Source organism: Rhinopithecus roxellana, chromosome 8 (assembly GCF_007565055.1).
Source record: "Rhinopithecus roxellana isolate Shanxi Qingling chromosome 8, ASM756505v1, whole genome shotgun sequence".
In the NCBI taxonomy this organism is placed as follows: domain Eukaryota; kingdom Metazoa; phylum Chordata; class Mammalia; order Primates; family Cercopithecidae; genus Rhinopithecus; species Rhinopithecus roxellana.
The window spans coordinates 95574204-95598666 of record NC_044556.1 but is presented as its reverse complement, the minus strand read 5'-3'; the positions used below and the strand labels follow the sequence as shown (position 1 = coordinate 95598666).

The window sequence follows — 24463 nt, the reverse complement described above, 5'->3', positions numbered from 1 at the left end:
AGTTACGTAACTGGAAAGTCACATGCATGGGAATGTAAGAAGACTAAGACAAAAAGGCCCATGATTAGTGTACGAATACATTACAACATACAACAAACACACACACACACACACACACACACACACCCCTTGCTTAGACCCATATCAAGATGGTAAAAATATCAGTTTGCAGTTTTCCCCAAATCAAAGATAACTAAAGAGGCAGATTCATGGCAGTTCTTGGTAGCTTATCACCTGACATACTGGCCTGCAGACAGCTGCCAGGCAGGTAAAATTACAGAAGCATAATGAAGAGATGGTGATATTTAACAAATATTCTCAGCACGGAAAATTATTCTACGGTTAACCTGAGCCAAAGAGCTGGCTGGCAGTGGCACACTGCTCAAGTTGGGTGGCAAGTTCTGCTACTGCTTCAAGGCAGGGACAAGTGAGAGGTATGGCTTCCTCCTGGACTTGATCACATTCATTCTTGACCAACTTGCCTTGTCTCAGCTTGCTCAACTGAATAATATTTTATGTGAAATGATCATAAAAAGCTTGAGATATGCACATGCTTAGGAATGTGGGGTAATCTGCATAAAAAAAGAAAAAAGCAACAGAACTGTAGTGATACTGAACAGACACTCTTAACTATGGATCAGTCATGGCATTTATCCTATCTTGAAAAAGCAAAACACTTTAGAAAACAAGTACCTATGTTTTCATATGTTCCTGGGTCAAACAGTGATGGGTTTGAGCCCTTTTAGCTATTTCTCATGACACCCAACACTTGCTACCTGTATCATAATCAACACGTCCTTTGCCTCCTACCAGACCATCACAGCACTGAGAACAGATGTCTGATTTGTCTCTCTCTTGGTGACTGGCATTTTTGTCAGTAAATCCTCCTCATCTCTTGGCTGTGGCCTGTGTGCTTCTACTGCTGTGGCTCAGGCATCCTGCAGAAATCTCACTGGGACAGAGCAGCCTCCTAACTTGTTTCTCTACCTCTAGTCTTCCGGTGGTGGATGGTGAGGAGGGGGCGGGGAGGTCCATCTTTATTTTCCATCTACCCCTCATCCCCCATCTGGGCCAACATTTTAACATCACTGATGAATCCCTGGGGCCCAAGCCTGCCATCTTGCATTCCTCATCCCTGCCTTGGCGAGGCTCCTCTCCTGGTCTTCCTGAAGGGTTCAAAAGTCACTTCTGTGAAATCTTCCTGAGTATGGTCCCTTTCCTCTGCACAACTCTCAGGAACCCTCTGTAGCACGCATATCGCTCCTTGTCTCTGTTCACTGAACCCTCACAACTTGTGTACACATTACCCACCCACCCTGCCCTCTGCAACCCCGGGGAACCTCCAGGATGGGGATAGCATCTTGTTCATTTTCATATCCCGGGTAGTACCCAGCACAGATGAGGTATTCAGTATTGGGTTGATCAAAGAATACTAGGTACTTTACTTCAAATAATTATCTGGTCTTAAAGAAAACACATTTCCAACTGTAGTCTGTATTTTTTTTTTTTTTTTTTTTTGTGAGACGAAGTCTCGCTCTATCGCCCAGGCTGGAGTGCAGTGGCGCGATCTTGGCTCACTGCAATCTCTGCCTCCCAGGTTCAAGCAGTTTTCCTGCCTCAGCCTCCCGAGTAGCTGGGATTACAGGTGTGCACCACCATGCCCAGCTAATTTTTGTATTTTTAGTAGAGATGGAGCTTCACCATGTTGGTCAGGCTGGTCTAGAACTCCTGACCTTGTGATCCGCCTGCCTAAACCTCCTAAAGTGCTGGGATTACAGGCATGAGCCACCATGCCCGGCCTTTTTCTTTTTTTCCGAGATGGGGTCTCACTGTGTTAACGAGGCTGGTCGCAAACTCCTGGGCTCAAGTGATCCTCCTATCTCAGCCTCCCAAGTAGCTGGGATTATAGGTGTGTACCGCCATGTCTGGCTAAGATTCATGACTTTATTTTCCACTGTGCTAGGTGCCAAGGAAATGGTATTCTAGCCCTCAAGATATTTAGAGTCTTGTAGTGGGAAATGACATGTAAACAATTATTCTCAAATAATCAATGTGCTGTGTTCACTGTGTCCTATAGTGATACAAACAGATCTGGTGTCCTTTCTCTTTTTTGAGACGGAGTCTCGCTCTGTCACCCAGGTTGGAGTGCAGTGGCACGATCTCGGCTCACTGCAAGCTCTGCCTCCTGGGTTCACACCACTGTCCTGCCTCAGCCTCCCAAGTAGCTGGGACTACAGGCGCCTGCCAGCACGCCCGGCTAATTTTTTCTATTTTTTAGTACAGCCGGGGTTTCACCGTGTTAGCCAGGATGGTCTCAATCTCCTGACCTCATGATCCACCCGCCTCAGCCTCCCAAAGTGTTGGGGTTACAGGTGTGAACCACTGCACCTGGCCTGTCCTTTATTTTTCTGAGCAATCCTTTGCTCAAGTCCTCTATAGATTTTTCAGGTCCAGGTTATAACTCTTCCAAATTAAGCAAGCATTCTCAACACATATGTCCTACCTACATACCGGGCCAAATGAGAAACCCTCCAAATGCCTGGGTTAAGCCTTTTAGCCATAAAGTCTTTTCCACCAGAGCATCAAAGTCCATGGATGGCCGGTTCTGAAGCAGAACAGCAACTATTAGGGTCCAGGGGCTCAAAACCATGTTTTCAACTTGCAGAAGCTCCATTTTGTAGGCAACTTCAGTGACAAAGGCATGCATGTCCTCGGACTGCTTCTGAGGAATGTATCTAAAAGGAAGAGCACAGAGCAACAAATTACAGTTCTGCTACTTAGACAAATGCGGATGGAAAAAGACTAACCTTTTAGAAGGCTTCTCATACTTTTTGCCAACTGAATTCTCTCAGGTCAGGTGCAAACAGTATTCCTTTGCTTTACTATGGTGTAATCTGACCATACATTTCTGGAATAGGCTCTTGAGAGGTGATAAAAATACTGAAGGGGTCCAGGGTCCTATTAGTCCTGGTTCCAGGGAAACAACTTTTGTTGCTTCCTAAATAGGATACATCATTTCTCTGAGAATGGATGCCTGCCCCAGTAGACTGAATTACTGTCTTTTCAGAATCCGTAGTGCACTGAATGTATCTCCGTTGTGGAACACACTTATCAGATTATATAATAACTATTTTATACTGAATGGGCGCCATTCAGTTTGTCTGACTTCATGCATGGATTACCACACTTTGAATAGTACGATAAGGCCTACACAGAGCTGACTGGAGCAGAGACATACACATGACCTAAAAACTGCCACACAGGTGGCTTAATGAGAAAGATGCAGCCAGTAAGGGTGCCCTGTACTAGGTAATAACTTGCCAACCCAATTTGAGATCTAAAGAGAGAAAGCCTGTGGCAGGAAAAAAACTAACATAAGCTTCTGTGATGACTAATGTAGCTGCTGGGAAACTGCTGAAGCTACAGATAAGTTGCAAATGATGTTGCAAGCACATGAGGCCTGGAGGGGCAGATGGTTTGTCTCTCTTACTTGTCCAGGTATATTTCTCTTAATTAAGAAAACTCATAGTATATCTGTGTTGTGTATCCTGAAAGAACCTAATATATTTTCTTGCCCATAAAACTATAACCTTCTTGAGACTAAGGACTCACTCCCATTCATTACCATTATGCAATCCTTTCTAGGGTCAAAAATAATAGTGCATACTTTGGCTAGCCTACCAATAGTGCTCAACAATTCCTGCACATATCCTTGTTAATAATGGCATTATTTCTTCCCACTTTAGTTCCCTTGAGAAACATGATCATGGTCTGATTTTGCATATTTGACATACATGTCTTACAGCTCATCACTTTTTGGGACAAATACATAATTCTTCATTAACTGAAGGTTTCCACTGATGAAAACGGAATGATAACAGCATTTCTGATCATTTTCTCTGTGATCTTAAATAAACCAAGAGAAGTGGTCAACTCCAGAATTGCAAATCACACCTTTGGATTTTAATCCTCATTTCTAAGACAGTTATTAAAACACAGGTCACACCTTGGAACCAAGTTATATGAGCTCCGACTCATTCTCCCAGCTGCCAAAGATCGAAGTGACACAGGATCTCCAAAGTACACATGGATGCTTCCAAAATTTTCAGAGAGAATCCTTCTGGCTTTCAACAACCCCTAATAATACCATAATAGGGGGAAAGAAAACAAAAAGCGGTAAATTTAGAAATTAGTTGATGTGTCAGTCAGCACATTCTCTCAATTAGGCTAAAATCAAGCTCACGTACAGTTGTCGATTCTTTTGGTTTAGGAACCCCTAGAAGTTCATACACATAAAGAGTTTCTTCCAAGATCTTATCATAACTGATACTAATTGGGACAAGGTAGGTATCAAAAACTTCTCTTTTAAAAAATGGCTCCATCACAATATTCAGAAGACCTGCAAAACACGGGGAGAAATGCTTCATCAACATATTGAAGAGCACAGCAAACATGGGCATATAAACAGAAAATACTAAAAGCATACATTATACACTAATCCCGTAAATATCAACAGTTACACATTTACACTTGAAAAGAATATCTTGTTAAATAAAGTGTCAAGTTGTATGTAGCAGCTGATGTCTTTGGGTTTGTATTTTTCCTTTTAATCTGTAGTGACCTACCAAATTTAGGAGTCAATGTCTTGGCAGAGCGGCTTCTTGTCCCTTCGAGGAAAAATTCAACAGGAGCATAACCATTCTTTAAAGAGAAAACAAACAAAACACAAACCCATTGCCTACTCTCAAAACGATAAATGCTTCTTTTGATTCCTTTTCCCAAGCTCCCTCCCAAGCTTCCTGAACAAACACAGCTTACAGTGAAAATTAAACAAGAGAGTCACACAGATTAAACCAACTGCTGCGGTTATGAACAGTTCTTGAGGGAAAGCGAAATAGCTAAGTGTTCTATTCAGAAGTTAAGAGTTTAAATGAGCAAACATCAGTGAAGAAAATATGGCTTAAGAGTACTTGGGAATTATTTGCATTTACCCGTAACATAGTTTTTACGTATTCAGAGAACACAGCCCAGTAGAGTTTATTGCCACCAAAGGTACGCCGCATGAAAAAGGCACCCGACATTCGTAGCAGCTCACCAACCATTTTCATTCCCAGGAAGTCTAAAAAAGAGGGGACAATATTTATTTGCAGATCTTGATCTTGAAATCGTCTATAAAGATCTAAAACTTAAACATTCTTATTTTTCATTTCTGTTTTATTGTTTTATTTTATGAGACAGGGTCTTGCTATGCTGGCCAGGCTGGTCGCAAACTTCCTGGCCTCAAGTAGTCCTCCTGCCTCGGCCTCCCAAAGTACTGGGATTATAGGCATAAGCCACGGTGCCTGGCCTAAACTCAAACATTATTAAGAAAGATTTCATAAATGTAAGATACCCCTATGATATTATTATACTTTGACATTAAAAAGCATAAGAGATATCTAATAGAATTATAGAAAAGAGGGGATTCTGTGGGGCAGGTGCTCACTGGGAGGTTACCTTTCGCTTCTCCATATACCACTCCATTTAAAAGTAGGTCAGCTAGAGACCACGAGCAACAGCAGAGCAACATCACAACGACACGATGTCAATTTCTTTAGTCAGTCATGCTGCTGAGCCTGACAACAGACCAATATGTGCCCTACATGCTCTGGACAGCCAGGCCAAACCAGCTCTCATCTTTCTCCTATCAGGTAAAAATATCAACCTACTTTTGTTGGAAGAGATTAAATAAGGCAAATCTTGTAAGAAAGGAAGATTGCTACCAGCAGTTTTAAAATAGTCTTTCTCTTCATTTCCCCTAATTTTCAAATAACTTCCTCACAAGTTTGTTCAGATGAAAATGCTTTTAAAGTGCTTAAGTTCTTGGCAGTTTTAACCTTACCATTCACTGCATTTATTAACAAAGGTGTATACTTGAATCCCGGCTTTCCTGGCTACCCTAAAAAGGAGTGGATAAACAACTTACATGCCTTGGCAATCCTACTTTTGGGAATCGATCTTACAGGAATAAAAGCACTAATATACAAATATATTATGATATTGTTTATAATAGCAAAACTACTAAATTATGAAATATCCACATTGCTGAATATTATACAGCTATTAAAATTAATGTTAGACATGAAGTTGGACCCTTAACTTATACCACATATAAAAATTAATTCAAAAAAACCAAAGACCTTAATTTAAGACCTGAAACCATAGAACTCTTAGGAGAAAACATAAGGGAAAAGCTTCATGACCTTGGATTTGGCAATGATTTCTTGGATCTGATACCAAAAGCACCGGGAACCAAAGAAACAAATAGATCAATTGGACTATATCAAAACTAAAAACTTCCATGCATCAAAGAACACAATCAACAGAGTGAAAAGGTAACCCATGAAATGGAAGACAATATTAGCAAATCATCTGTCTGATAAGGGGTAAATATCCAGGATGTAGAAACAATTCCTACAACTCAACTAAAAAACCCCCAAACAACCTAATTAAAAAATAGGCAAAGTTCTTGAATAGACATTTCCCCAAAGATATACAAATGGCCAATAAGCACACGAAAAAGATGCTCAGCATCACTAATCATTAGGGAAATGAAAATCAAAACTACAATGAGATACCACTTCACACTCATTAAAATTATTATAAAATATATCAGAAAATAACAGGTGTTGGCAAGGATGTAGAAAAACTGGAACTCTTGTGCACTGTTGGTGGGAATGTAAAACGGTGCAGCTGCTACGGAAGACAGTATGGTGGTTCCTCAAAAAATGAAAAAAAATTACCACAAGACCCAGCAATTCTATATATACCATTTTTGGTATATATGTAAAAAAATGGAGAGCAGGGTCTTGAGCAGATGCGTTTCCAACTTCAAAAAGGAAGGAAATTCTGACACATGCTGCAACATGGATGAACCTTGAGGGCATTCTGTTAAGTGAAATATGCCAGTCACGAAAGGACAAGTACTGTATGATTTCACTTCTATAAAATATCTAGAGTAGTTAAGTTCATAGAGACAGAAAGTAGAATGCTGACTGCCCAGAGTCAGGGGGAGGGTAGAATGGGAAGTGTGTTTAATGGGTACCATTTCAGTTTTGCAAGATGAAGAGTTCTGGAGATGGAAGGTGTTGATAGCTGCATAACAATGTAAATGTACTTAATGCCACTGAACTGTATTTTTGAAGATGACTTAGATGGTAAATTTGATATTATATGTATTTTATCACAATTAAAAATAAACTTAAAAAAGTTAGATCTATTTATTGCCTAGAGAGGTAGCCATTAATACATTCTCAAATAAAAAAAGCAAAAGGCAGGTAATACCTGTAAGTAGTACAGTCTCATTTTTTAAGCCTACACTAAAGAACCCTGTGTGCATGAACTGCAGAAGTCTGTTCAGGCATAGTAAAGCACAGGACAAAGGACGTAATTCAAGTTGTTCAGTGCTAGGACTGGAAGAAGGGAGGAGAGGCTATTTTCATCATCATCTTCAAATACCTCAGTACTGCTAGAATATGCCAGTGAACTTTTTAATTTTTACAGTTAAAAAAATAGAAAACCAATACGTACCCATTCCTGCTGCTATAACTGGCACAGGCAAATCATAGTTGTATAGAATAAAAGACAACATCAGGAAGTCAATGTAACTTCGATGACTAGGTAGCAGAACAACAGGATGCTCCTGGATGGCTCTTTGTAGCTTGAAAGTAAATGTTACATTTTGAATAACTTCAGTTGTCATGTTATCAAATCACATCTCAAATCAGAAAACGGAAGAGTAAGTCTATGTATACAGGGAATACCCATCCTCTTTTTCTGCCTTCCTACAATACACATAAATGATTTGCTCTGATAAGGTAAAAGTACTGTTTCTAGTTAAACAATTTCACATAACGCAAGAATATTAAAAACGTAAATTTTTATGGGTCAGAATAATGGTAACAGTGATGATCGTTAACACATATTAGTTGGGCACTATATTAGCATTATTTTATGTACAGCTATCTTACGTGCTGTGTCTAATACCACTAATTAACAAGGTTTAAGCCTTAGCTTACTTGTTTGTAAAATGGTCATGCATCCAATAAATGGTAAGCTGTGAATGGAACCCAAGTCAGTCTGACTTAAAAAGCCAACTGTTAACCACTGTATTGAATTGATTGATTGTAGTACGAGAAAACAAAGCTTCTCTTGGAGAGATTAAAAAACAATCTACAAATTCATAGGACAAGGTGAGAAGAATGATATTTCTCTATGTGTTGGACTCACTGCCAGGGTGAATGGGTGTCATGTGGCTGGGAGGGATAATTTGAGTTTCCAAATATATTCCTCAGGCCATCAACCTCAAGATTCACTGGTATCCATGTGTTATCTGCTTTTTTGAAATCTAAATGTAACAGAGGCCAGGTAATCTGTGATCATCACTTAAGACATGGCTCACCAACACCCTTGGTCCCAAACACTGTAACAGTCTCTGACAGATTCAGGGTAGAAGTCAACAGTCTCGAAAACAGTCAGGAGGAAGAGGAAATATTTGACAGGAAAGTAAATGACTGAATTAAAACAAAATATTAAAAGGCATGAGGAGGAAGGCAAGTGAAGTTAAGAGCTTTCCTAGGAGGAAAAAAAAAAAAACAAAAAACAAGTAAAAATAATCTCCATAAGGAAAGTTCTTTATGAAATTAGAAAAGTCATCATTTGGCAATTATTATTAACATAATAACTAATTTTGGTAAAAATCATCAGTGGGTGCAAAAATGAGTGGGGTAAAGTATGATGCAAAACAGGATATTTAGCCATTCTCAAAGTATCTTTTCACTATGTAATTAATGAAGATATTCATTAATTATAAAGGGAAAAAATAATAACTTTACAGCAGAGAAACCTGGCAGTCATAACCATAACCAACTGATGGAAGTGAAACATCCCCAGTAATGAAACCAACAGGCACCATGCGCTGCTGATACGACCCACTGAGAAGAATGCATCGCTTCCAGGGTATTCCTAGCAAAGGTACACAACCCGAGCCTAATACTGAGATAACATCACTCAAATACTCAAATTCAAACCATTTCACACTTCAAAATAATTAGCCTGTTCTTTAAAAAAAAAAATTATCATGAAACACAAATACAAATACTAAGGAATTATTTTAGATTAAAAGAGTCTAATATAGAAGTGGATAAAGAAGAAAGCTGAACACTTTCTAGGATTTCTAGTGCAACACATGAGCTAGGATTGTCTTTGGCTAGACAGGACACGACCGGGACAACTGGTGAAATATGAGTCGGGACTGTATTACTAGTATTAGATCAATGTTAATTTCCTTATTTTGATACTTGTACCATAAGATAATGTCCTTAATTACAGGAAAAACACAGCAGAGTATTAGAAAAAGGATAAAGGAAATGCTGTAAGGGAATCTAGGTGAAGTATATACAGGAATTCTTTGCATTTCTTTTGTAACATTACTGAATATCTGACATTAAGTTAATCTATAAGTTTTAAGTTAGTCTGAAGCCTGTAGGTCTGCAGTTAAAGGGAAACCAAAAACAGAAAACAACCTTCAGAGATGCACATCCTCTTCTGCCTAGACTGGAGGCCTGATGATTAGGCCCTAGGCTTTTGATGGACCAAGTGAGCTGTCCTTGAGTTGATTAAATTGTGAGGGGTTGAAAAAGACTGTTTTTTTTGTGTGTTTAATTTTAAGATGATACTTTCTTTTTAAACAATCAATACTCACTTTCTGAATACCTTCTTCATTTACACACACCTTTGAGAAAATTTGTTTAAATATTTTGCTCAGGGTGAAGGCAAAAAACCGAATGGCTCCAAGACGCAGTTTGTGACTCATTTCATCTAAAATCTCACTAACTTCCTCTCGGAGGACATCCACAGATTGAAGGGATTCCTTGGAAAGCTAAAAGGAAAGGAAAAGCAGGAATAATTTCTAACAACAACAACAAAAAGAGAGAAAGCTTTACTCAAACCAGTATGACTAGTTCCAAATGAATTAATCTTCTATAACTCAAATATAGGGTCTTCCTAATTTAAATTGATACAACTTCCCAACCTAGTCATAGTAGATAAATGAGCCTATTTAAAGAAGGTTAAAGGCCAGAAATCAACAGAAAAATGGCTTTCTAGGATAGCATTTTAGAGTGAAGAAAACACTTCACCTTTCCATTTGGTTTGTTAATAAGTTTACATCCAAACTCTCTAAAGTAAGTTGCTGCCCATCGTCTAGTGTCCTAGCAAATAGTGGCTTCTCTCAGTGTTTTACTGCAGCGCTCCACCAGCTGGCTCAATGCTATTACAAGGTAATATACAGGATCACATTGAAATTACTGACTCAGACTACATCAGATCTATCAAGTCACGGGCACACAAAGCCCCAAACTATCAAAGGATAGTGAAATAAAGGATCTCAAAATGGAACTTATTTTATTCACATTGTCCTCTAGATCTTTTGTAAAGAAACAAAATGTTTGCTGTGTGCTAGGACTGTCAAGGGCCTGACAGTCAGTTTCTATCCTTGAGGAAGCCCTGATTTGCCCATTTTCATTGTCCCCCAAACAAGCACTTTGAAATGAAGTCTGCAGAATAAGTAATCCTTATGCTTCCCAAAGGAGAGTGCATTGCTTTAGGATGAGCTCAGAAGCTCAGAGGATGGGTGTTGGCACCCCAATTACAGGTAGTGAAGAAGTATCTTATCCTTTTTTTTCACTGAAGTTAAATTCACACACTATAAAATTAATCTTTTTTTTTTCTGAGACAGAGTTTCGCTCTTATTGCCCAGGCTGGAGTACAATGGTGCGATCTCGGCTCACCGCAACCTCCGCTTCCCAGGTTCAAGCGATTCTCCTGCCTTAGCCTCCCGAGTAGCTGGGATTACACGCATGTGCCACCATGCTTGGCTAATTTTGTATTTTTAGTAGAGACGGGGTTTCTCCATGTTGGTCAGGGTGGTCTTGAACTCCCGACCTCAGGTGATCCACCCGCCTCAAACTCCCAAAGTGCTGGGATTACAGGCGTGAGCCACTGCGCCCAGGCAAATTAATCATTTTAAAGTGAACAATTCAGTGGTATTTTGTACATTCACAAACGTTGTGCAACCACCATCTCTATCTTGCTGCATATCCTATCTTTTAGGGGGCTCAGTTCAACAGGGCTAACAGTGAGGAACTGGGATAAACTCTTTCCTCTTACCTGTGTTCCTTGTTTTACTCAGAGGTTACCTGAAACAGTGATCGTACCAAAAACAGAAAAAACGTTTAAAAATATAGTCAGAAGAGAACTCATACTGAATGGACTGAAGACTAAATGAACTGCTGAGGAACTAAGACACTGGCCACAGAATAATGAGAAAGTTTGAATGAGAAGTAGAGGGAGGATATGAATTAAAGCAAAAAATGTTCTCCCAAGATGCAAAAGTCCTGGACCTGTTTTTTTTGTTTTTACTAATTAGCATTCCACTTTAAAAAAATTGTGTTGGCTGGGCGCGGTGGCTCATGCCTGTAATCCCAGCACTTTGGGAGACTGAGGCAGGTGGATCACGAGGTCAGGAGATCGAGACCATCCTGGCTAAAACGGTGAAACCCCGTCTCTACTAAAAAATAGGAAAAAAAATTAGCCGGGCGTGGTGGCGGGCGCCTGTAGTCCCAGCTACAGGAGGCTGAAACAGGAGAATGATGTGAACCTGGGAGGCGGAGCTTGCAGTGAGCTGAGACTGAGCCACTGCCTCCAGCCTGGGTGACAGAACGAGACTCTGTCTCCCCCCACCCCCCCCCCCAAAAAAAAGAAAAAAATGCATTAAAATACACATAACATAAAATATACCATTTTAACCATTTTTAAGTATACAGCTCGGTGGTGTTAAAGCCTCAGACCTGTTTATAGACCAAATAGAATTCCCTGAGAGAAAGGCTGAAGATAGAGGAAAAGTAGCAGGTGCATGCCAAAGGTCTCAGAAGAAGCTGGACCGGATGGCTTCCAGACCACAGGAGTGTGGCTAGCTGTGACCAGGAAAGCAGGTGTCTTGTCTCTGAGACTGGACTAAAAGGCACAGATGGAAGAAGGGATCCTGAGGCTGCAGAATGTGGATCTGTATAACTCACCCACTCTCCCAGGAGCAGCCAGACACCTGGTTATAGGAACAGAGAAGGTGAGCTGGCAGATTCCAGGCTGCTTTTTTTCCTGGTCAGTCTGGAAGGAAAGATTACAAAGGAGAATTAAGGACGTTGGTGAAACAGCTACTCAGATAATCCTAACAACGGCTGGATAGGCAGAGGGCAGAACCAAGGGAAAATGGAGGAATCAAGGGACTGGTAAGAGGGATGAAGGGGCAGACAGAAGAACTTATGAAAGAGATCAATGAGGAACATCTAACATGAGATGTCACAGAATAAAACCAGATGTCACAGAATTCAAGGTAAGATGATCCTGAAGAAGAGTGTCTAACAATAAAAGACACAGCAAAAGACAACGTGGAGATGAATGGGCCCCTTGGAGATCCATGGTAACCTTTACTAGATAAGCTTCAGCAATCTGCTACAATTGGGACCCGAATGGAAAAGGAAGACACCACATGTACCCACTCTTCTGAGAAGCAGGAAAAGTAGGGAAAGAGGGAAATAAGGCAGAATACATGGCCAAGGGAGGACTTTCCCCTAGATGGAAAATCCTCGTGCCAGCTTGAGCCAGTGGAAAGGGCTGATGGGTAGGAAAGACAAGACCCTTGCGAATTAGAATGAAATGAACAGATCAACAACACAGGTGAACAGGCTGGCTTGCTTGAAGGAAATGCTTTCTCCATGATTGGAGCAGAGCAGAGGACAACCTGACCTCTTATTCTGTGCAATCAGGCTTTTCATTTGCCCAGAAGATACACCTTCATAGAAATCTAATATAAGACTCAACAGATGAGCAATAGTCTTATAACTAACTCCTTGTCTCATTTTTCTGACTCTTCAGTCTCCTCTCCACATTATAAACTTGAGCCATCTCTTAAATGCAAAAGTAATCACATCTTTCCTTGGCTAAGACCCCTTCAATGGTTACTACTGTATTCTGTGTGAGATAAAGGCAGATTGAGTTAGGTGGCAGCAGAGGTAGAAATACATAGACAGAAAGCGACATTTAGGAGAGCAAATCAGCAGTCTTAGTGACTGACAGCATATGAAAGAAAAGCAAGAAGCTGAAGATGGCATCCAGATTTGTGGTGGTATGGTCAACCAGTGCATGGAGGGGCCATTCCTGGAGACAGGGAAAACTGGGTGCGGGTAGGAGGTAATATCTCTAGACACCTGGCTCAGGGGTAGGGGTGGGAGGGGTAAAGAGTTTGACTTAGACATCTTGAACTTCAGGTGCTTTGGAATTTCCAAGAGGATATTCTAGTAGACATATAAAAACAGACACATGAAACTCAAAAGAGATCTGGGCTGAAGGAATAGATATTATTTATCTATGTTCTTATTATGTTATGATTTATTATAATAGGGAGATGTCAGCATAAGGAAGGTACTTAAAATTCTGGCAATTACTAAAACTGCCCAGTGACTGGGTAGAATAAAACCAGAGGCTGGAATAACATCCTGATGAATTCCATCATTTAAAGAGACAGGCAAAGGAAAAGCCCCCATAAAAGCAAGTGAGGAATGATTAAAAAGATACGGGGCTTAGGGTGATGGTATGGTATCATGGAAAGAAAGGAGAAGGAGCAAGAGCCAAAGGCTATGACAGCTTTGAAACAGGTAGAATTTACCCATAAGGAAGTCATTTACAACCTCAGAAAGAGCCATGACAGTGGATGAGAAACCAGATTCCAGCAAGTTGAGTAGTAAATGAAGGGTTAGGAAGTGTGATGGTAAGCATGGACAATGTGGCCAATTTTGAGCCAGGTACAGTGGCTCAAACCTATAATCCCAGTACTTTAGGAGGCCGAGGCGGGAGGATCCTTTGAGTCCAGGAGTTCAAGACCAGCCTGGGCAACATGGCGAGATCCTGTCTCTACAAAAAATTTTAAAAAACAAAACAAAAACAGCTGGGCATGTTGGCACATGTCTGTGGTCCAAGCTACTTAGGAGGCTGGGGCAGGAAGACTGCTTGAGCCCAGGAGTTCAAGGTTACAGTGAGCTATGATCATGTCACTGTACTCTAGCCTGGGTGACAGAGAGATCCTGTCTCTAAAGAATAAAACAAAACAAAAAACCCCCCATCAATTTCTTAAAAGAGGAGGAGAGAGGTAGAGGTAGGGGAAGAAAGAGATGGGCAGTAACTAGAGAAGGCATGGGGCTAAAGGATGTAGGTCTATTTAAGCTGGGAGAGAAGTAAATATGCTAAATGCTGATGGGAGAAGAGCTAACAAAGAAGTAGTTGAAGAAATACAAAGCGATAGGACAGCAAAGTTCCTGAGGATGAGGGAGGGGGTGGAATTCAGAACAAAAGAATAGGGTAGGGACTAAACTCAAACAGGAGAAGGGGTTCCTTCTATTTTAACAGGAGAAAATAATGAGTACTAGATGAAGGTAAATTGGTAGATTTGATCACAGGAAGTTGAGAGAGCACGAATAGTTTAAATTTTCTTTGTGGTTGGGGGCAGTGGCTCACACCTGTAATCCCAGCATTTTGGGAGGCCGAGGCGGGCGGATCACGATGTCAGGAGATCGAGACCATCCTGAATAACACAGTGAAACCTCGTCTCTACTAAAAATACAAAAAAAACTAGCCGAGCGAGGTGGCGGGCGCCTGTAGTCCCAGCTACTCGGGAGGTTGAGGCAGGAGAATGGCATGAACCTGGGAGGCAGAGCTTTCAGTGAGCTGAGATCACGCCACTGCACTCCAGCCTGGGTGACAGAGTGAGACTCTGTCTCAAAAAAAAAAAATTTTTTTTTTCTTTGTGACACAGGAAGAAAAACCATCTGCTGAGAGTAAGAGGAGGAGGCAGGGCTGGAAGTTCAAGGAGAGTGGGGCTGCTAAAACTGTCATTTTGGAGAATGAAAAACAATTCACTAGGGAAACAGAATTACTGGGGAATATGGAAGGCCCAGTTGTGCTGCCTAATCATGAATTTGTACGATTCCAATCTACCTAGTTTATGTGATTTTTCTCAGCAGCACAGCCAAGTCAGAGAAACACTGGCCTGAATAAGATCTTTTAAATTGGTAACAATTAACCTGGGTGTGCATTAGAATTATTGAGGAGCTTTAAAAAAAAGGCAGCAGAAAGGCTGGGCGTGGTGGCTCACACCTGTAATCCCAGCACTTTGGGAGGCCAAGGTGGGCGGATCACCTGAGGTAAGGAGTTCGAGGCCAGCCTGGCCAACATGGTGAAACCCTGTCTCTACTCTACTAAAAGTAAAAAAATTAGCTGGGCGTGGTGGCAGGCACCTGTAATCCCAGCTACTCGAGAGGCTGAGGCAGGAGAACCGCCTGAACCCGGGAGGCAGAGGTTGCAGTGAGCCAAGATTGTGCCATTGCACTCCAGCCTGGGGACAAGAGTGAGACTTCGTAAAAAAAAAAAAAAAAAAAAAAAGGTAGAAGAAAGAGAGAGAGATGCCTGGGTCCTATCCCAGACCAGTTAAATCAGAATCTCTGTAGATGGGACTATGGCCTCAATTTTAAAAATTCCTCAATTTTAAAAATTCACTAATTCGACAAATATTGATTGAATGTCTACTATGTGTTAGGCACTGGGAATACCACAGTGAAAAAAGAGACAGGAATTCTTGCCTTCATGGAGTTTAGCTCCTAGTGGATAATATAGTAACTTTTGCAAAAGTTCTCCAAGTGCTTCCATAAGAAAGAACTGCTGTTGTTAGCATCTAATTGATGAGGAAACTTGACTTCACTTATGAAATAGGCCCAACTGGATAAAACTGATAGCTTCCCCAGGGTATGTAAGGCCAATAAAAACAAAGGATCAGGAGCATAGCTCATATATCCAAATCGAGAAAAGAGAGAGCAGAGATTAAAAACGTTCCCAAGGCCACAAACCTGATTAAACTCCAGTTAAAAGTTAAAAAAGCAAGATCTCTACAGGTCAGCCTTAGAGCATGAGAGGTAAATTTAAAGCCTGTAGTCCCAGCTACTTAGGAGGCTGAAGCGGGAGAATGGCATGAACCCAGGAGGCAGAGCTTGCAGTGAGCCGAGATGGTGCCACTGCACTGCAGCCTCGGTGACAGAGCGAGACTCTGTCTCAAAAAAAAACTGGAGGTAACAGGCAAAGTCAGGGAGAGGCCTTAAACATGAACGGAGTCAGTTCTGTCTACAGGGAAGATGAGAGTGAGCCACAGTCTACATGAATAAAGAGGCAGCGCTAAATGTTAACATTCTTTGGTAACCAACATCAAGCAAGAATACTGCAATTCTGAATGAGTTCACTCTCCTTACAAAAACACACTAGTTGCATGCATGCTTGTTTTCCTTTAAGACATTTATAGAGGACCAAAAGAAAAAAAAAAAAAAAGGAGAGAGCATATTCCTTAGAGGAGTTCTTAGGAAAGAGGAATATTTTCTTTTCGGACCAGGAAAAAAATGGGGGCAGGAGAAACAGGAGATTGCTGCTAGCAAAAACGAGGCCAGTCATTCAATGCCATACTCCCAAAGCTATGAACGAGAGGATGTGGGCGGGACCAAGCCCCTGGTCAGTAATGGCTGCAACACATTCATTTATCCACCTGTGGGCCTATGACCATATGAGCACCTGGGTTATATGACATGGAGGGCTAGCGATCAGGAAGCTCCTGCCCGCCAAATACCTTCATTATGATGTCTTCAAATCACACAGCTAGAACAGAACTTAAGTTTCCCTCCCAAACTGGTTCCCTCTTAAGTTCCCTGTTTCAGTGAACGGGTTTATCATCCTTGATTCTTTCTTTTCCTTCCATTCCTACACCCAACTGGTCATAAATAAAGTAGACCCCACCTCTCAAATCCCTTACATCTGTGCATTTCTCTGTTTCTACAACCACTCCCTAGTCTAGGCAACTATGACTGCACAAAGGGATTATTCCAAGAGCATCACAAGCAGACTTCCTGTCTAGTTTTAGCAGATGGTTTTTCTAAAACATTAGCCGATCGTGTCACACTCTATCTTGAAACCTTTCAACATCTTTGCATTGTACTAGGATAAAATGCAACCCAGCGCGGTTTACAACGTCCTTCACAACACGACCCTTCTTACCTCTCTAGGCTTATTTCTTATTATTATCCCTTCTTTGCTCTTTGGTCTAGTCATACTGAACTAGTTTCAGTACAGTGAAAGTAAACTTTCTGCAAAAGTCCTACAGGTGATTCTAAGGGGAAGCCAGTGTTGAGAACCACTGTTGTTAGCATCTAATTGATGAGGAAAATTGGATGCACTTAATGGAATAGGCTCAACCTATCTCCTACCAGAGAAAACTGAAAGCTTCTCCAAGAGAAAAGTACAAGTCTTTTCACGGCTTCAGTCCTTAAAACAAGCCAGTGGCTCCCAAACTTTGCTATACTTTGGAATCACCTGGGCTTCTTTAAAAACTACTGATATTCCTTCCCTGACATTTTATTTAATTGGCATGGGGATGATATGGGGATTTTGAAAAGCTCCCCGGGTAATGCTAATGTGGAGGTTTGAAAACCACAGGAATAAGTTATTTGTTTGGCTTGAATACTCTTTCCCTAATTCACCTGCAAAATCTCTAATTATCTTTTAGGCCTCATTAAAAAAAATCACTTCCTTGACTCCCTACACCAAATGAGTTGCCCCTATAATTAATTAGCACCCCTGCACACTGGGCTTCCACTACTAGCATGTCTCGTATCATATTTCACTTATGCTCAACTTGCTCACTGTTAGACTTCTAGTCCAGTGTTCAGCAAAAGGCTAACACACATGGATACGATAAGTATTTGATAAATGTGATGAATACAGCTCAGCCTAAAAGGATATATTAAAGATAGCAAAATAAATTATAGAATCTAGAACTTGCTGACAATGAACAAATCTGGCCATGGTTGAAGAGGGAACCACTTACCTGTTTAATGACATAATGAATCTCTTCAGAACTGAGAACACTACATTTAATATCAGTTGGTTTACATGGAGTAATTCCCTTATAGACAAGAGGTGTGTAGCATTTCATTGCAAATTTCAAGTCACTGACATGCCTCCTCTCTTCTAAAATATCTTCAAACTCATCCCACTTTTTGAGCTCCTTCTGTGGATAAGGCAAGAAAGTTATGAGCACATACTGTAAAATAAGTCAGGACAGATTAAAGACTACATTGGTAAGGCTTCATCTTTGACATATGAAAAGGAGCAGAGTGTTCTGATGTTAGATTTTCACATAGTAAGAAAAAGAGATGTAAAGAAAATTAGGATCAATAAATTGATACTGACTTATCATAATATTTTATTACATTTCTGATTGCTACCATTGCCAGTACCTCTTTGGGAAATTTAATGAAGACAGCAAAGATGAGACATTAAGCCCTGGAGTAATCTGGTCAACTTTACATGGCTTCATCTGCCACACTGACAAACTTGTTTCGTTTGCCTCTGCTTAGCTTTTAAAATTACATTAAAACATACATTTGAAACCCAAATTATATAAAATAAAAAACCGTATGGGTGCAAACAAAAGGAAAAATCACTCAAGAAACAAGTGCTCCAATAAGGTACTATTGAGCAGTACATTGCTGTGAAAACTTTCTTTTCTTCTTCTTCTTCTTTTTTTTTTTTTTTTTGAGACAAGATCTCATTCTCTTGCTCAGGCTGGAGTACAGTGACACCATTATATAGCTCACTACAGCCTTGAACTCCTAAAGCAATCCTCCCTCCTGCCTCAGCCTCTCGAGTAGCTAGGATTACAAATGCATACCACCAAGCCCAGCTAATTCTTAATTTTTTTTTTGTAGAGACAGAGTCTTGGCTGGGCATGGTGGCTCATGCACGTTAATTCCAGCACTTTGGGAGGCTGATGCAGGAGGACTGCTTGAAGCCAGGCATTCAAGACCCCATCTCTACAAAATAAAATAATAATAATAATAACAATAATAATAATAATAATGAGGTACAGTCTTGCTCTGTTGCCCAGGCTGGTCTCAAACTCCTGGCTCAAGCAATCCTCCTACCTTGGCCTCCCAAAGTGCTGAGATTACAGGTGTGAGCTATTGTGCCTGGCCTGTGACAAATTTTTTATTTCTTACTCAGCCCCTGCCATTCAGCTTCTAACCAATTAGCCCCTGAAACTGCTCTTTACAAGGCTACCAATGACTTCTGAATTGTTAATTTTTTAAAAAGTACTTTTCTGCAAAAGTAGTAGTAATGATAATAATTATAGCTAACACATATAACTGCTTACAAAGAGTCAGGACACTTGTAATATGTGCTAACACTAAAGTGTTAGGCAGCATTCTAAATGCTTTAGAGGCTTAGGCACCACTCTTCTATGAAATCTCTCCCAGAGTCCTGGATGGAATCACTCATATTTTCCCTGTCACTTCTTTTCCTACTATCTACATCTATTATGGTATGTATCCGACAACACTGTAATTGTTTGCATGTCTGTCTCCCTACTAGAATGAAATTATCTTGAAGATAGGAAAGTTTATTTCCTCTTTGTATTTCCAACATCTGGTTGTATTTGGAATACAGCAAAATTGGTCAATAAGTGAACTCAGTAACTGAAAGACCAAATGTGAGGTACTAGAAGAAAATACAGAATGTTAACTGAGACCACAATTTGGCCTAAGAATATAAGTGGAAGCAAATAGCATTTATGAGGAGTTTATAAAAGGGTGGCAGGTGAAACATGCAAACATGAACATATTTATGTCCATATATAGAGAGACTATATGAAGGAAAGGTCTTTTCACTGTTGAAGTTCTCATGTAAAGTTGCAATCCTTGTAATATATTAAATGCTCTTGCTTATAAGGCTGGAAAACTCTCAAATCCCACATTTCTCATTAATAAATATATAGTTGTATCAGTTTGAGCTCTATAGACTGCAGCCAACTACCATTATATCATTTTAGGGCTTAAAAACAAGAACCTCCCATTTAGTGGTCCTGGGAGTGGAAGGAGAAAAGGATCAGAATCAGCTGGGGATATACGTATACACACATACAGTCATGCACTGCCTAACAATAGAGAGACACTCTGAGAAATGCATTGGTAGGCAATTTCATCATTGTGCAAACATCATAGAGTGTGTTTACACAAACTCAGATGGTATAGCCTACTACATACCCAGGCTAGATGGTATAGTGGTTAGCCTATTGCTCCTAGGTTACAAACTGTACAGCATGTTACTGTATTGAATGCTATAAGCAACTGTAACACAATGGTACGTATTTACACAAAGAAACACGAAAAAAGATACAGTAAAAATACAATATTATAATCTTATGGAACCACCATCATATATTGAGTAAAACACTGTTATGCATCATATGACTCTGTGTTTGTGTGTGTGTATATATGTATATATAGTTGACCCTTAACACACATTTGAACTGCACAGGTCCACTTACACGAGGATTTTTAAATTAAAAATTTTTTTCAATAGAGATGCGGGTCTCACTATGTTGCCCAAGCTGGTCTCAAACTCCTGAGCTCAAATTATCTTTCTACCTCAGCCTCCCAAAGCACTGGATTACAGGCGTGAACCACCATGCCTGGCCTATATAAGGATTTTCTGCTTCTGCCACTCCTGAGAGGGTAAATCCAACCCCTCCTCTTCCTCCACCTCCTCCTCACCAGCGTACTCAATGTGAAGTGACGAGGATGAAGTGGATTAATGACGATCCACTCCCACTTGATGAACAGTAAATATATTTTCTCTTCCTTATGATTTTCTTAGTAACATTTTCTTTTCTCTAGCATACTTTATTAAGAATACAGTACATAATACACATAACACATAAAATAAACATTAATGAATTGCTTATGTTATCAGCTAGGTCAACAGTAGATTATTACTAATGAAATTTTTGGAGAGTCAAAAGTTATTTGTGGATTTTCAACTGTGCAGAGGTTTGGTGCCCCTAACTCCCATGTTGTTCAAAGATCAACCGTACATAAACATAGACATGTATGGGAGCGAGGGAGTCTTCAGGATAAAAACCCCTAAGGGAAACTAGCAGGCATGTATACTTTGAAAAAGCTTGCCAAATATGATCATCTACAATCCTTCCATGGTTCTGTTACTTGCAAGGTGGATTTACATCAAGTCCACCTGTCTTAGCATATGACCCCAGGCTCTTCATGACCCCCACCTCCTGCCTCATGACCATTCCTCTTAATCCAACAGTCCAGCTATGTCATGACCTGCAGTTCCCTAAACAAACTGTGTTCCCAGATATTTGTTCAAGTTGCTCCCTCTACAGAATAGGATTCATTCTCAAATATTTGAATGCCTATGTGCTTGACACTGTAGTATGTGCTGAGGATACAGTGGTGATCAAGAGAGAGATAGTCTCTTTTATGAAGAACAAGGTGGACAGTGGTACCAGTTATTGAGAGGAGCACTTACAAATGCTCCTTCCACACTGTTCACCTGGGAAATATTTAGCCATAAACCAGAGCTTGTGTTACCTCTTCTGTGTCCCATATTCTGCTTCTCCCCTTTACCTAGATTGAATAGGTCATCCTTTCCTTTCAGTCTTTACTGAGCCCTCAATAATTGGATTTTCAAGATGGTCTCTAAAACCCTTCATTAAACTTGTATTTGGTGCCTCCCTTACAAGACTGTGAACTTCTTATCTGGTAGATAAGGTGTCTTACACATTTCTGTACTCCCAGTTTCTAGTAGGAAATCATGTCACTGTAGAATGAAAAAATAAATTACAGAATGAAGTCACTTTTTTTTTTTTTTTGAGACGGAGTCTCGCTCTGCCGCCCAGGCTGGAGTGCTGTGGCCGGATCTCAGCTCACTGCAAGCTCCGCCTCCCGAGTTCACGCCATTCTCCTGCCTCAGCCTCCCGAGTAGCTGGGACTACAGGCGCCCGCCACCTCGCCCGGCTAATTTTTTTTTTTTTGTATTTTTTAGTAGAGACGGGGTTTCACCGTGTTAGCCAGGATGGTCTCGATCTCCTGACCTCGTGATCCGCCCGTCTCGGCCTCCCAAAGTGCTGGGATTACAGGCTTGAGCCACCGCGCCCGGCCTGAAGTCACTTTTTGAACCCTGTCGATGATGGCTCCTCGGTATTCACAGGATAAGGCTCAACTCTCTCCCCATTCTGGCTCTTACCCAATGTCGAATCTAGTGTTTTTTTCTGTGTTTTTTTTTTTTTTTGAGACGGAGTCTTGCTCTGTTGCCCAGGCTGGAGTGCAGTGGCACAATCTTGGCTCATTACAAGCTCTGCCTCCCAGGTTCACACCATTCTCCTGCCTCAGCCTCCCGAGCGGCTGGGACTACAGGTACCCGCCACCATGCCTGGCTAATTTTTTGCATTTTTAGTAGAGACGGGGTTCACCATGTTAGCCAGGATGGTCTCAATCTCCTGACCTCGTGATCCACCTGCCTCAGCCTCCCAAAGTGCTGGGATTACAGATGTGAGCCACCACGCCCGGACGGATCCAGTGGTTTTTAACTCAGGCTGCACATTAAAATAACCTGGGGGCACTTCAAAATAAATACTGATATCCAGGTTCCACCTCTAGAGATTTTTGATTAATTTGGTCTGTGAGTGCTGCTTAGCTGTCAGAATTCTTTTTTTAAAATACTCCAAGTGATTCCTATGTGCAGCTAGGGTTGAGTGTTCCTGCTCATTAACTGGCCTTCCCTATACCATGCTTGAGAATTTTTTACTATCATTAAGTAAATTTACATGGCTACTCACTCAGGAACATAACACAAAGAAGAACCCAAGTAAGCCTTAGGGGAACTATCTCTCCCCCCATCTTACTTAGAGTAGGGCAGGCCTCTCCCTATTGCTAGTGAAATAGGCCTTTCTTGTACCTTCCTTTTAATTGCTCTGGAGGATCCATTCATTCAACAGAGAGCTCACAGTGTACCAGGCACTGTTTTATAGGCTGTGAATACAGCACGAACAAGGAAGGCAGGGACTGCACTGAGAGCCTACATGTCCTTATGGAAAGACAGACAACAAATAAACAAGGTAAATTCATTTAGTGATACCACCAGTAGTATGTTGGTCAATGTTTAACCATTTAACACTTGATATGGGAGAGCTCTGAGTTACAGCATTTGTCAATTTTTGTGAGATATACGCTCCCACCAGGGCAGATTTAAAGCTACCAATCTGACCCCAGCAAATGCAAAACTGAGAAGAAATGAGCAGTAGCACACAGTTATATAGGATCTCCACCTTCCAGCACGATAGACAATCTCAAGAGCACGGGTAACAGTATAATAATGAGAAAATGCTAAGTTTTCAGTATTTATTACCATTTTTAAAAACAGGATTTATTTAATTATAAATTTATATAATTTAATACTTAATTTATTTTTTTTGAGATGGAGTTTCACTCTTGTTGCCCAGGCTGGAGTACAATGGCACGATCTCAGTTCATCGCAACCTCTGCCTCCCGAGTTCAAGCGATTCTCCTGCCTCAGCCTCCTGAGTAGCTGGGATTACAGGCATGCACCACCACGTCCAGCTAATTTTGTGTTTTTAGTAGAGATGGGGTTTCTCCATGTTGGTCAGGCTGGTAACGAACTCCCGACCTCAGGTGATCCACCCACTTCAGCCTCCCAAAGTGCTGGGATTACAGGTGTGAGCCACCGTGCCCAGCCCAGCTAGCAATAAAACTTCTGAGAAAACACAGCATGCCACACAGAAGGGAGTATGAGCATTCTGAGGGAAGAGCATGCTTACTGACTGAGAAACAGAAGGCCAGGATGGCTAAAGCACAGGTGAACAAGAAGATTAGTAAAGTCAGAGCAATAGCTTGTGGGATACTGTAAGGCATCTGGATCTTTCACTTGGACTTTAACAGGAAGTCATCATCTGGATTATGGCACACCAGGAGTTACCCATCCTCGGTCTTCTTTTCATTCTAGGGTCTTGCTGAATGATTTCAGGCTCACCAATGGCTATAGATACAAACTACTTGCTGAAAAATCTATACATTTAGGCCAGACCCCCTCTCTTGCTCTGGCACCATATTTCTAACTCTACTTGGATCTCTCCCAAATACCATGGAATGTATTTGGCCCATAACATGATAAGCCACAAGTTAAAAATCATTATATTTCTCTCTTACATCACAAACGGAACACACCCCAAACTGAATTCTATTACCCTGACTAAACCTGCTCCTCTCCCCATATTTCCTATCAATGAAAGGCATCATCATCTGCCCAGTTGCCAAATCGTAGAAACCCAAGTGAACTTCAGATTACGCTCTCTTCCTTAGCCACGACATTCAAATGGTTCCAAAGGCTGATGATTTACTGTCCTAAATATCACACAAATTCATCAGTTTCCCTTCTTCCCGGGCTCACTGTTACTGCCTTA

At 40.9% G+C, this 24463-nt stretch overlaps 1 protein-coding gene across 3 annotated transcripts in view; it reads right to left on the bottom strand.

Annotated features, from left to right (window-relative positions):
* Positions 1–24463, bottom strand: part of GNPAT (glyceronephosphate O-acyltransferase) — a 34707-nt gene that overhangs the window by 7086 nt on the left and 3158 nt on the right. The window contains exons 2-10 of one of the 3 annotated variants that reach the window (XM_030935520.1): positions 18011–18193; positions 12117–12204; positions 9743–9919; positions 7570–7699; positions 4992–5119; positions 4626–4701; positions 4248–4399; positions 4007–4137; positions 2512–2735 (exon numbers count right to left, since the gene is read on the bottom strand). In XM_030935520.1, coding sequence (XP_030791380.1) covers positions 2512–2735; positions 4007–4137; positions 4248–4399; positions 4626–4701; positions 4992–5119; positions 7570–7699; positions 9743–9853 — 952 coding nt within the window. In that variant the 5' untranslated portion in view covers positions 9854–9919; positions 12117–12204; positions 18011–18193. The remainder of the gene's footprint in view (positions 1–2511; positions 2736–4006; positions 4138–4247; positions 4400–4625; positions 4702–4991; positions 5120–7569; positions 7700–9742; positions 9920–12116; positions 12205–18010; positions 18194–24463) is intronic. The other 2 variants (XM_010374052.2, XM_030935519.1) reach the window with 2 other exon arrangements.